Source organism: Danio rerio, chromosome 10 (genome assembly GCF_052040795.2).
Source record: "Danio rerio strain M-AB ecotype USA chromosome 10, GRCz13ab, whole genome shotgun sequence".
Classification (NCBI taxonomy): domain Eukaryota; kingdom Metazoa; phylum Chordata; class Actinopteri; order Cypriniformes; family Danionidae; genus Danio; species Danio rerio.
The window spans coordinates 718308-733210 of NC_141030.1; the positions used below are offsets into that span (position 1 = coordinate 718308).

Consider the following 14903-nt stretch of genomic DNA (forward strand, 5'->3'; position numbering starts at 1 on the left):
ATGGTTACAACTTACATGGCTGTTGAGCAGCGAACTTCTCTGACTGGATAAACCTTCAGACTTTTGGAGCGTCTCAATCGCCATTTCAATCTGATAGACCAAAGAGCAAAAGGAGAAAGGAGAACAGAACAAAACAAGGAGGGAAGAATAATAAATCAAATAAAAATCAAATGAAGGCTGCAGCGACAGAGAGCCGTACTGAAACCAGCAGAGATGAGCAGCAGAAATAGACCCAGCCACCGCAACACACACACACACACACACACACACACACACACACACACACACACACACACACTACAGCCCAGCACCAACAGCACATACACACTCACCAGCGTCCAGCACACACACTGGACCACTGCCATATACTTAATATTTAAACGTTTGACATTCAAACTGTTTATTTTTAGATTTGTACAATGTTTATTTTGCTAGCGCACATTGTTAATGTTTAGGTGAATAGTTAATCTGAGTAAGTTAATCCACTGAATAAATCTGTGTGTTTTGGTAATCTTCAGTCTGAGCATCTGCTTCTTCATTTGGATTGGCTGCTTCTCTGATGATGTCAGTTTCAGACACCATATTTTTAGTCACGCCCCTCTTACTGTTAGTTTGCTATGAGGTAATGATGCACGAAAAGGAAGCCCCTCCCCTACTCAATATTCAGTAAGAAATACATAATTTCAGTAAAATAAAACCCCGCCCCCTACTCAAAATTCATATTAAGCAGGAAGGACATTACCATACTGAAATAGTCACGCCCTCTACTCAATATTCAGTTAAAAATACATTAAAAACTGAAAGCCCCACCCCCAAATCAATAGGCAGCTTAAGTTGGAAGTACATTAATATTCTCAATATTCAGTTTCAGCTGGAAGTACATCAGCATACTAAAATAAAGCCTCGCCCCCCACTGAATATTCATTTTCAGTTGAAAGGACATTAACATAATGAAATAAAGCTCCACCTCTACTCAATATTCAGTTAAAAGTACATTAACATGCTAAAATAAAGCCCCGCCCCTACTTAATATTCAGTTTCTGCTGAATGTTCATTAACATACTGAAATAAAGCCCCGCCCCTACTCAATATTCAGTTTCAGTTGGAAGAACATTAACATACTGAAATAAAGCCCCACCCACAACTCAATATTCAGTTAAACGTACACTGACACACTGAAATAAAGCCCCACCCCTATTTAACATTCATATTAATCCAGAAGTGCATTAACATACTGAAATAAAAGTCTCAGCAGCTTCTGATTGACACAATCTTTAAAGAATTTCATTTGGAATCATTAAAATGTATAGAGATAGATCATTCATAATGTTTGATGCTTAATGCTTTTTTAAAATGATTTTACTATGTTTGTTTATCAAGTCAAATAACAGTGTTTTATTAGTCAAATATTGTCTCGAGTGTGTGTTTGACCCATTTCTGGGAATTGTGCTGCAATACCCTGTCCTGTCATATTTTAAATAAACTAAACTAAATGATTTAACATATAACAAAATAATAAACAAATTCAGATGCAAAAGCCTCCAAGTGTCTGTAAGTTCAGTAGTTTTACTTTGATAGTGATGAATAGTTTCTTTTTTATTGCCGTTAAAATGAAATAACTGAAAATAACCATATAGGAGACCAACAACAATGCTTATTATAGAGGAACATTTCTCTTTTACTCTTCAAAAATAAAAGCATAAATATATAACTTAAAAAAATGACACAATACATATAGAAAACCTAATTTTTTATTATTATTTTAAATCATCTTCAATACAGTTTAACATGCTTCAAATATGTATTGGTTCATATTTAATCACATGGGTCGCTAATATAGTGTGCACAATTATTAGTAATAGAGTTCTTCTTAATAATACTAATAATCATCAATCGGACTGTTTAGATGTGCAGTAGTTTTATTTATAATGTTCTTTATCAAACTCTGCATCATTTAATGCAGAAAAAGCTGGTTGAAATTAAGTTATTACTGCTTTAATGAACTCCCTCAATGCAACATCCGACGTTCAAATCAATCTGTTCTAGCCACAGACGTACACATTGGCTCCGTTCCGAACCCTAATGAGTTGTCTGCATAGGGAACACAGCAAGACAACATATGTGTCTCTGACATAAAGACTCTTATTCATTATTTCTCCTGCTTCTGCTCAGATTTTGAAGGAGGAGCTGTCTGAATGAGTATGTATGCATGCAAAGATTCTAGATCATTCAGTATTGGAAACAATCCAGACTAATTCAGCTTTAAGATGTTTATATCTAGCTTCCGTTAAAGTGAGAGCTTTTAAAGAACCTCTCGCCTTTATTTAGAGAGTACAGATCTGTTAACTTGAAATGGAGTAGCTGAACTACACTCCAACATGACTTGTTCAAACTGCGCATTTAAAAAGAGCAACACAACTGAAACCGTTCTGTGATTGGTGCTTACCGTAGCAGGGGAGGCTCTGGTGGTCTGTGCGGCGCCGTGAGGGGCGGAGCCATCCATGGAGTTTCCTCCAATCAGATAAGCTCCTGAGCTGCTGATGATCTGGCCTCCGGTGAGCCCCATAGCCAGAGCGCCGGTGCCGTTGCCGTTGTTGGCCATGCTGTGAGTGGACACTACGGTGCTGACCTGTGCCGCGCTGCCTCCGCCGCCCTGCGTGTCGAAGTAGTTCCCGCTGCTGTTCTGGTTGTAGAGCTGTGGCTCCGAGTACGAGTACGCCCGTCTGAACACAGCACAAGCTTAGGTTACTTTATTTATCCTAGAGAATAGATCACTGTACTGCTGGATCGCGTCTCACTATAGATGTTAAACGTGATATTCAGACACCAAGTGTCCCGGAAGTTCCGGGAGTCTCTATCCACTTGCGGGACTCATAATGCCCGCAAACGAGTGATAATCCCCCGGAATCAATTTGGCATCGTACGATGTCTAATGTGAAACATCGCTATGGACGATGGCATCGATGGCAAGGGTGCGCGACTTATTTGAAGACCGGGAGGGAGACGCGTCCTTGCCATACTTGCCATCCTTGCCACCTTGTCCTTGCGCACCCTTGCCATCGATGCCATCGTCCATAGCGATGTTTCACATTAGACATCGTACGATGCCAAATTGGTCGACATCGCCCAACCCTACAAGTCACAGAAACAACTATATAAAACGAGCTGAAACAACTCAATTCTTAAGGGTTTTTGGGAGAATGTAGTTCATTTATGTTCAGTCCACTTACATGAGTAAGAAATAATTAAGTTAACATAATTGATTTGTTTTGTGACAACATGAAGGAACTGACATTGCAAACTGGTATTCTGTCACATTCCATTAATTATTATAGCATATAACAGCGGTTTGTGTTGAAAAAGTCACTGAGAAGTAACTGCGAGTGACTGAAGGTATGGTTTTGCATTGCACTGTTAACGTTTTACTCGTTCATAACAGAGCCACACCAAATCTCACAGTGACACAATCACAAATGAACATCAAGACATAAAACACTCTCTTCAAAATAAGGCCTCAAGAGCCTAAATCACGTAAACCCACTCATCAAACATCACAAGTGGGAGACTTTTTCTAAAAATAAACCATTATTTATATTTTACATTACAAACATAGTTTGATAGGTTAGCTTAGATTACTTTATTTATACGCAAAGGTAGGTTGGTTTTGCAGTCAAGAGTCCTCATATATTACAGAGCCACACAAAAAACTCACTGCTGAATAAACAGGATGTACAGCAACACAAATATCTCGACAGATGAAAACAATTAAAGAATTAAAATATTATAAAAAAGATGATTTTCTGCATTATATAAACACCAATGCCTCCATGCCTCATTAATATCAGCAGTATTATTGGTTATATGCACATTTATATTTGCTTTAATAAACACGAGTGTAGATGTGTCCAGCTGTGGGGTTTTGGTGATGTCTGCATCAGCATATGGAGCATAAGAACAGGACGTGTGCTTGCATACTTTTCTGAGCACACTTCATTATTATTGTTCATTTATTCCTCTGCTGGAGATTAGAACTGAATTTAGAAACAGTTTTGAAGCAAATCTTTGCGCTTAAAGGAGATTAAATATGTGGGTTAATGGATGTGTTCAGTGGAGAGAGTTTCCACCGTTTCCTCACTCCACTAAAGTAAAGGAGTAAAGTAAAGAGGCTGAATGGAGGAGGCTCGTTCTTTATCCTCATGCTGCAGATGCTCTGTTTAGCTGTGTTCTCGCTAGTGAATCGTTCAGTTTTTACACTTACAAAGTCGCCATGTAAATAGCAAATGCACCATAGAGCGACGCAACTCACTCTTAAAGGGAATGAGAGACGAGAGACTCTGATTGGTTTAATGCAGGTTATGCTCAACACACAACCAGAACTCAATAAGAGAATCAGCACAGCCCTGTTAGACCATGCGCTGGGGTGCAGGACATATTGTTCCATCCTTAAAATAGCAAAAGTGGATTCGTACACATAAATGATAGTGTATTTTGTGTTATTACGCTTTGTTTTATTTTTAGGTGTGATTTTTGAACATTCTGTCAGGGGTCTACAGATGAAAAAAGCCATTCTTGGCTAGTTCTGACCCATTTTCTGGTAATGTTTATTAATGTGCATTGACCCTGTAAACAAATAAACCAAACTTTAAATAAATAAATAATAATTCTCTCATCAATCCGGAAGCACAGCTGTTTTCTCCCTCAAATCATTCCTGACATTTTCCATTTAGATGAGCGGTGCGCGCGCGTGTGTACGCTTCTCCTTTAATTGACTCGGGGAAACATAATAAGTCGTGTCTTGATGGGTTCGCATCCTTTCAGCTTCAGGTGAGAGTGCTGTTTCCATGGTTACGGAAATCACCAAAGCATAACTATTTTATAGAGAACATTGCTTTTGATTGCCGTTCTGATGTGTGCTTTCTCCTCGCGCCTGATGGCATTTTTATTTATAATAGTCAATTTAAAAGATCTTAGCCTCTCGCTGAGTGAATTTCTAAATATGAAACGATATGAGCGGAGTCAGACAGAAGCTCTCGGGAGCGTTTCAGCTGACCCGAGCTGAGAGGGTTGCTTCTGGAAGTGCTTTCCTGCCGTAGCGGTCAGCGTTTCTGCAGATTGCTCTGTAAAGTGCTCTTGTTCTCCTCACTCGCTGATCCTCGTGGTCATTTTCAGGTGACTGAACACCCTTGACTGACACTCCAGTCTCTCACGAGCAGCAGGTTTCAGTGACAGCGCCAGTCACTCTGAGCAACACCGTTACATGACTGTTTTGTCAGGAAAGCACTTTGTACTTTCATCTATGATGATATTAGAGACCAAACCTGCTCTTTCTGCTCTTATTGAGAGCCTATCATCAGGCCTACACAGTCAAAGCCAGAATTATTCAACACATTTCTGATCATAATAGTGTTAATAACTCATCTCTAATAACTGATTTATTTCCTCTTCTCCATGATGACAGCACATAATATTAGACTAGATATTCTTCAAGACACTTAAAGTGACATGTAAATGCTTCACTAGGGTAATTAGGGTAAAGTTAGGGTAATTAGGCAAGTCATTGTATAACAGTGGTTTGTTCTGGAGACAATCCAACACTAATATTGCTGAAGGGTAAAAATAGAATAATATTGACTTTAAAATGGGTTTAAAACTAATTAAAAACTGCTTTTATTCTAGCCAAAATAAAACACATACGACTTTCTCCAGAAGAACAAATATTAGAGGAAATACTGTGAACATTTGCTGAATCTGTTCAACATCATTTAGGAAACATTTAGAAAAAGAATAAGTAATTCCCAGGAGGGTGAATAATTCTGACTGTAGCATGCGCGTGTTCATTCAGATTTGTAAATGATCCTTTACTCGCCTTCACACACCAGAAAGACATATTAAACAGTGTTGGGAACCAGTTTAAAGGGTTAACTCACCCAAAAACTGTTATTAATTACTCTCCTTCATGTTTTTTCAGTCTTCTATGATTTGTGAATACAACTGAGGATGTTTTAGATGAAATGCGAGCGCTCTCTCATCCTGCATAGACAGCAAGTGTCCAGAAAAGACCAAACACTTGTTAAATCTTCATCTGCCTCGGTGTACTTCTACCACTGCGCGATAGAGAGCATCCTGAACCAACTGCGTCACAGTCTGGTGTGGAAGCTGCTGTGTTGCTGAGCATTAGGCACTGCAGTGGGTGAAAACTGCCTCAAATGGACCACATTTCCAGCCAACGGAAGAAACACTGTCTGCACCGAGCACGCAGTATTCTTAAGGACTCCTCTCACCCTGCTCACAGACTGTTTCCTCTTTTGCTTTCCGACAGGCGCTTCAAGTTCCTCTAGACAAAAACTAGCAGACAGAGGAACAGCTTTTTCCCCAGAACCGTCTCCCTTTTGAACTCTGCCCCTCACTGCCCCCCTCATGCACCCCCACACTCTCCTCATAACCTTCACTTCCAGTGCTCCGGTTTCCCCCACAGTCCAAACACATGCGCTATAGGGGAAATGGACTAAATTGGCCATGGTGTACGAGTGAGTGTGTGTGTGTGAGAATGAGGGTGTATGGGTGTTTCCCAGTATTAGGTTGCAGCTGGAAGGGCATCCGCTGTGTAAAACATATGCTGTATTAATTGGCGGTTCATTCCGCTGTGGGGACCTCTGAGACTAAGGAAAATGAATGAATCAAAATGAAATGTGCTGCGGGTTACAGAGGTATTGTATATAGTTACGAGAGCTCATTTCATCAATAACATCTTCATTTGTGTAGTGAAGAAGACAGGGAGACTAACTAATGACAGCAGTTTGAGTTTTTGTGTGAACTGACCCCTTAATTTCACGTTTGCATCTATTGTTTGGCTTAATCTACAGCAGTCAATGGGAAAGAAAACATCTGTGCTCGTGTTCAACATAAGGATTAAATGCATGGCTGAGGCACTCACATGGTTCCGTTGGTGTAAACGCTGTTGTTTTCCTCCTGCACATACTGAACCTGTGCTTGATACACATGCTGGACCTGTTGAACAGTCTGCGCCTGGAAACACACCACACATTACACCGGCAGTGAGTCACAAACGCTGCAGAAATGAGTGGTTTCAGCAGCTGGCAGGACACGGAAACACGGTAAAGTACTTATACAGCTTATTTTTATGACATGGGTCATGTTTGCTTGTTTCTTACATCTGAAATGCCCAGCAATTGATGCTCCAAAGCAACTTATAGTAATGCCATGAATGCTAATCAAACAAAACACGTGTTAAGTGTTATACATCTTATTAGGTAACGAACGAGTGACATTGATGAATTAGTGAGGTGCCAGTATAATTAGACAGTATTAGACGTACAATATTTCAATATATCTTGATAATGAACACACAATAATGATATAAATGGCACATCAGAATGCAGTGAATCATTATACACTACTAAACTTTGATTTTTGAAGAATATTGTATTTGCTGTTCATCACTTTACCGAATGACTAAAGCCTGAACAGGCGATTCGCTTTCACACATCAACATTTTCACATGTTAATCTGCTCTTTGGGGCGAAGCAGTGGCGCAGTAGTGCTGTCGCCTCACAGCAAGAAGGTCGCTGATTCCAACCTCGGCTCATTTGGCGTTTCTGTGTGGAGTTTGCATGTTCTCCCTGGTGTTTCCCCCACAGTCCAAACACATGCGGTACAGGAGAATTGGGTAGACTAAATTGTCCGTAGTGTATGATTGTGTGTGTGAATGAGTGTTTGTGGATGTTTCTCAGGGATGGGTTGCGGCTGGAAGGGCATCCGCTGTGTAAAAACTTGCTGGATAAGTTGGTGGTTCATTCCGCTGTGGCGATCCCGGATTAATAAAGGGACTAAGCTGACAAGAAAATGAATGTGCTCTTTGACACTGACAGTTCAGTCACTCTTTATAGGTCTTTTATTTGTTAACTCTATACACCAAGGCTGAATTTGTTAACATCAGTATTTAACTAAAGTCAGTGCAATGATAACTTAAAGCGTTCATTCACCTTAGCTGGTGTTCATTTTTAGCTGATGTGTTTAATCAAACGGAAAAACCAGCACAATTCACTCGTATTCTTTCTAATTGTAGATTTTAATCCATTTCTTATCTTTACTAATGAGATGTTATTGTGAAGTGTTACTTACAGGCCGTCTGCAGGTTTTACCAAGTCAAATTTAAGACTTAAGATCTTTTCAAGACTATTATGACTAAAACATCAGACTTAAACACTGCTTTTTCTTCTTCTAATGGCCAGTGGAAACTATTTTCTAATGGTTCCTTCAAAAAAAAAATCTAATTTAGTTATTTCTTAGCCACATATTTTAAATAATGTGTCAAAACAAGCAAACTCTGGTTGCATACACGAACTTAAAACAAGTGAGTTAATCAATTTTACTTTTGTTAAAGGTTTTATTGTGTTGTATTGATGATGATTGGATGCGAGTTGCCCTGTGTGGAAAATTAAGACCTGTTTAAAATTATTTAAGACTACAAGACAATAAATCAGAGAATTTAAGAATTTTTAAAGCCTAAAATTTAGTTATTTAAATTTATGACATTAAGACTCTTTGAGACATCAAGAAACCCAACCTTTTACAGTGTAATTTGTTTACTTTGAAAATGTATATACACTCACTGGCCACTTTATTAGGTACACCTTTCCAACTCTTTGTTAAAGCAAATTTCTAATCAGCCAATCACATGGCAGCAGCTCACTGCATTTAGGCATGTAGACATGGTCAAGAGGATCTGCTGCAGGTCAAAGCGAGCATCACAATTGGGAAGAAAGGGGATTTAAGAGACTTTGAACGTGGCATAGTTGTTGCTGCCAGACGGGCTGCTCTGAGTAATTCAGAAACTGCTGATCTACTGGGATTTTATTGTTGTAGTTGTCATCATGAGAGAGATGTGTAGGAAGCTCAGCCAATCACAGCACACAGAGAGAGAGAGAGAGAGAGATGTGTGCAGAAGCTCACCTGCTGCTGGACGGGCACCTGAGACGCCACCTGCTGGCCACTGACCGCAGGCTGCACAGGCACGCTGGTCTGGAGGGGCACGGTGGACACGGTGGAGTCAGCGCCTGCCTCTGGGGTCTGCATGGCGCCTTCAAAACACAAAATCAGCATCAGTCTCAGATTAACGCTCGCATGATGTTAAACTAGTGTTTTTAGATATCAGTATCAGTATTTTCGTTTATCCGTGTGCGTTAATAAGCGATGCTGCATTCTTGTGTATTGATGTAACGTCATCATCAAGCACCAAAGTTCAGTTCCAATAATCAAGAGCACAAGAACAGGGAACCCGTGACAGAACCCTGATGCATACCTGATATCAATGATGCAGATTTGAGCACAGCACTCACTCTAGATGTCTCAGAAGTCATTGCGGATCAATAAAGAAAGTAGGAAGTGTATACACACACACACACACACACACACACACATATATATATATATATATATATATATATATATGTGTGTGTGTGTGTGTGTATGTGTATATAAGTGAGTTTGTGTATATTTATATGTGTGTGTATGTGTATATATGTGTGTTTGTGTATATATATATGTGTGTGTGTGTATATATGTGCGTGTATGTGTGTGTATATATGTGTGTTTGTGTATATTTATGTGTGTGTATGTGTATATATGTGTGTTTGTGTATATATATATATATATATATGTGTGTGTTTGTATATGTGTGTGTGTGTGTGTGTGTGTATATATATGTGTGTGTGTGTGTGTGTATGTGTGTATCTGTGTGTGTATATATTTGTGTTTGTATGTATTTATATATGTGTGTGTATGTGTATATATGTGTGTTTGTGTATATATATGTGTGTGTGTATATGTGTGTGTGTATGTGTATATATGTGTGTTTGTGTATATATATATGTGTGTGTGTGTGTATATGTGCGTGTGTGTGTTTTTGTATATTTATGTGTGTGTACGTGTATATATGTGTGTGTTTGTATATGTGTGTGTGTTTGTGTGTGTATGTGTATATATGTGTGTGTGTGTGTGTGTGTATGTGTGTATATATATTTGTGTTTGTATATATTTATATGTGTGTGTATGTGTATATATGTGTGTTTGTGTATATATATATATGTGTGTGTGTATATGTGTGTGTCTATGTGTGTGTGTGTGTTTGTATGTGTATATATGTGTGTTTGTGTATATATATTTGAGTGTATGTGTGTTTGTATGTATCTCTGTGTGTGTGTGTATATATATATATATATATATATGTGTGTGTGTGTTTGTGTATATTTATGTGTGTGTGTGTGTGTTTATATGTGTGTGTGTGTGTATGTGTATATGTGTGTGTGTGTGTGTATATATATATATACATATATATATATATATATATATATATATATATATATATATATATATATATATATATATATATATGTATGTGTGTGTGTGTATATATGTGTTTGTGTGTGTGTGTGTGTGTGTGTGTATGTGTGTGTGTATGTGTATGGCAAATTTCCCATTCCAAATTGGTTTTAATTTTCTATTTTTAATTTTCATTGCTTTTATTAATTTGTGTAATGATTATTAAAGTATTTATATAATAATACTTGCAGTTCTAAACTCATTTGCTAATTAGTTCACGTTTTTGAGTTATTGTTATTTTTTTCTATTATAGTTTTAGTTGAACTATAACAACCCATATATTTGGTACAAAATAACCCAGAGGATGGTTAACAGATGATGAAAGCTAATATTTTTGATGTCGCTCAGGTCACTTCCTGTCCTATGAGGGTGTGATTCTGCTTGCACAAACACGCACACACACATGCGCACACACACACACACACACACAGCAGTGATGTGCAGGTTATCTGTGTGTTCTGTGCAGGTCAGTGACTGGAGAACGCCGGCCGTACCCAAAGCAATAAATGAGGTTAATATTTAATCGTCTCAGCAGGCTTTCCTCTCGCTTTCAGAGCTGCGAGCTTTCAGAAGCTGCCATTCATTGCTAATGTTCCCTTCACACAATTCACTGAAAACAGCAACACTTAAAGGGATAGTTCACCCAAAAATGTTCAATTTCCTCTTCATTTACTCAGCCACAGATCATCCAAGACGCAGGTGACCTTCTGACTTTGAGCTGGATCTGTGGTTCTTGGTAGTTCATATAACGGCAGTGAATAGTGACCGGTGTTTTAGATTTAAGATAAACACATATACATGAATCTGGATGGCCAGTGCTCTGCAAAGTTTAAACAAGCGAGCGATTGGTCCATGTTTTAAATTACTGAGGTCATGTTTTGATCTTCGATTGGCCTCAAGTAGTCAATTGATGCGATTTCGCAGGTCAGAGTTCACCAAGCTTAAACTTTCCAATGCAGTAGACTGTGAAACCTGTAGCACGAGCTTGCATTTCCACTCTTTCGCACGCGTATGAATGGAAGTCTATAGGGAGAAAAGTGCAGTGTGACCGCAGCTTTACTACGATTTCTAGAAACATCCTTGCAGGTGTGTTGAGGCAAGTGGGAGCTAAAATCTGCAGAACACCAAGTCCTGTGACTGAGGCCCCGTTTACACGTTTAAAACGGCATTTTAGCTCAAAAGCGATCCGCATCCACACTAGCGTTTCACCTAGCATTTCTGAACATATCTCCGTCCACACTACGCCACCAAAAACGTATATCACGTGATCATTCGCGCACTCTGGGCATGCATGTTTGAGTATAAACAGGAAGCATGTGTCTCGCTCGGCATTTGGTTATTGTTAGTCAACAAACGCCGGTTGAATAATGAACGCGATGGCAAAGAAAGCAAGAGAGGTATTTTTGTGGACAGACGACGAGGTCGAGTTGTTACTAAACGTAACCAATTGAATAACTGCACAATGGCGCCTAAAACAGACAATAGTGCAAACTGTGTCTGTGTCCATGTTGTTGTTTACAGTGAAGGCTGGTCTGCTGTCTCCCGTAAGCGTTAAAGCCATGTGTTATAGTCATGTGATAGGGGCTTGACGAATAAGGGAAGAATACGCAATGACACAAACGCCCCAATCAGGTAGCGAATCTCAGCAGCCCTGTCTCCGTTTTCAGATGTCTCCGTTTTCCCTCATCCACACTGAGACGCAGCAGCAGCGCTTCAGAATGAAAACAGCCTCTCCAGCGTTTCCAAAACGCTCCGTTTTCAGCGCTCGAAAACTCCGGCGTAGTGTGGATGGATGACATAACCGTAGCAAAACTTATGCGTTTTTAAACTAAAACACACTAATGTAAACGGGGCCTGAGTTTAGACACCCCTGTCATAGAGTATAAACTTTGACAGCGGTGAGGTAGACTGTAAATGTCATCGTAAAATGGCTTTACCATTATTTGTGAATGTGTATGTATATATAATATATTGAGGCCATCTCTAATACTGCATGATAACTATTGATTATTGTGACAGGCCTAGTCATAGAATAGTCCCGACTCAACATTCTGCGATATGTGACTATTGTGGTAGCGCGCATTGTGATATCGATGCTGAAACTACATATTGTCCATACCGTACACATCTAAGAAGTGTTTTCGTGCTCTGTCTGTGTGATTTGGCATGTAAACAAGCCGTGTTTGAGCATACAGCAGCAGCACAAGGCTTTGAGCTGCACAAGTTTCCATGATCAGGTCTCTCCAGGTTAATTATCCATGTCTCCCCGGAGGCTCCCGCACCTCCTCTTCCTCATTTACCTGAAGGGTGCAGGTGGTGTTGTGCTCACTTCACCTCCCCCTCAGCCCTACACGTCTGATTACCCAGCATTCCTGCCATTTCCTACGCACAGGCTAATGATCCCGAACGCGAATGAACACCGCTCAGAGATGAAGATCTAATGTGGAGAGCCATTCGCCATCGCTCAGAGATGATTAAGATCCAGTAGATTTAGGATCTACAGTTGAAGTCAGAATTATTCGCCCCTGTATATTTTTTACCCCAATTAAATAATGGAAATATTTCTTTAACACATTTCTAATCATAATAGTTTTAATAACTCATCTCTAATAACTGATGTATTTTCTCTTTGTCATGATGACAGTAAATAATATTAGACTAGATATTCTTCAACACACCAGTATTCAGCTTAAAGTCACATGTAAAGGCTTCACTAGGGTTCATTAGGCAAGTCATTGTATAACAGTGGTTTGCAAAGACACAATCATAACATAAATAAATATATCTTTTTTTATTCTAGTTTTATCGTAACACTAATCGCATATTTGTCCATTATCGTGCATTGTTACTTTATGCCATTATTTACTTTTGTAAATTGGTGAGCAAGTGGTTCTTTTGATAGTCAGTTATATCGTAAGAAATATCGTTATAGCAACACTTAACAACAATAATTGGATATTTTCCCCAAATTGTGCAGCGCTAATTTATACCATTCTTTACTTTAGAAAAATCCACCAAGTGGTTTGACACTTTATTTATATTATTTAGTATATCTAAGCAATAAATAGTGCACACTACACAAAAACAAGCACACAAAATCCAAGCCTTTGTTCCTCTCGAAAACTAAAATGGCTTTATAGCGTCATCTAGTGGCCAAACTTTCCACAGATGTCATTCATCATAACATTCGATCCTCCAACATCACTTAGGTGTGTGTTTAATAACTTACAAAGGCACAATCATAACATAAATAAATATATATATTTCTCAATTTATAGTTTTATCGTAAGAAATATCCTTATCGCAACATAAATAGTGTATTTTTTCCAGTATTGTGCAGCGCTACTTTATATCATTCTTTAATTTTGTAAATCAGGTAGCAAGCGGTTCTTTTGATAGTCAGTTATATCGTAAGAAATATCATTATTGCAACACACATCAACAATCACATATTTTACCCATACCAGGCAGCGCTACTTTACACCGTTCTTTGCTTTTGTAAAATCAACAAAGTAGTTCTTTTGACATTTGATGTGTATTTAGTATATCTATGCAATAATTAGTGCACACTACGCAAAAACAAGCACACCACAGTTAAATATAGCCTTTGTTTCTCTCGAAAACTAAAATGGCTTCATAGCGCCATCTAGTGGCCAAAAATTTCCACAGATATTAAGTCATAATTAGATGCTTACAGACATCCATCATCTTCACTTAGGCCTATTAAAGTGTTTATTGACTTGCAAAGGCACAATCATAACATAAATATCTTTTTTTCAATTTCTAGTTTTATCGTAAGAGATATCCTTATCGCAACATTAATCGCGTATTTTTTCCAGTATTGTGCAGCGCTCCTTTATACCGTTCTTTACTTTTGTAAATCAATGAGCAAGCGATTCTTTTGATAGCTAGTTATTTCGTAAGAAATATAATTATCGCAACGCTTAACAACAATAATCGCATATTTTTCCCATATCGTGCAGCGCTACTATCTACCGTTCTTTACTTTTGTAAATCAGTGAGCAAGCCGTTCTTTTGATAGTCAGTTATATCGTGAGAAATATAAATATCGCAACGCTTAACAACAATAATCGCATATTTTTCCCATATCGTGCAGCGCTACTATCTACTGTTCTTTACTTTTGTAAATCAATGAGCAAGCGATTCTTTTGATAGTCAGTTATATCGTGAGAAATATAATTATCGCAACGCTTAACAACAATAATCGCATATTTTTCCCATATCGTGCAGCGCTACTATTTACCGTTCTTTACTTTTGTAAATCAATGAGCAAGCGATTCTTTTGATAGTCAGTTATATCGTGAGAAATATAATTATCGCAACGCTTAACAACAATAATCGCATATTTTTCCCATATTGTGCAGCGCTACTATCTACCGTTCTTTACTTTTGTAAATCAATGAGCAAGCGATTCTTTTGATAGCTAGTTATGTCATAAGAAATATCGTTAACGCAACACTTAACAACAATCGCATATTTTT

The 14903-nt window shown here is 38.5% G+C and overlaps 1 protein-coding gene across 4 annotated transcripts in view; it reads right to left on the reverse strand.

Moving 5' to 3' along the window:
- The window catches only part of rfx3 (regulatory factor X, 3 (influences HLA class II expression)), a 41210-nt gene that overhangs the window by 15077 nt on the left and 11230 nt on the right, over nt 1–14903 (reverse strand). For 2 of the 4 annotated variants that reach the window (XM_087269699.1, NM_001080048.1), the window contains 4 exon segments: nt 8974–9101; nt 6935–7026; nt 2447–2723; nt 16–90 (listed from right to left, as the gene is read on the reverse strand). In XM_087269699.1, coding sequence (XP_087125825.1) covers nt 16–90; nt 2447–2723; nt 6935–7026; nt 8974–9101 — 572 coding nt within the window. 4 annotated transcript variants of the gene reach the window in all.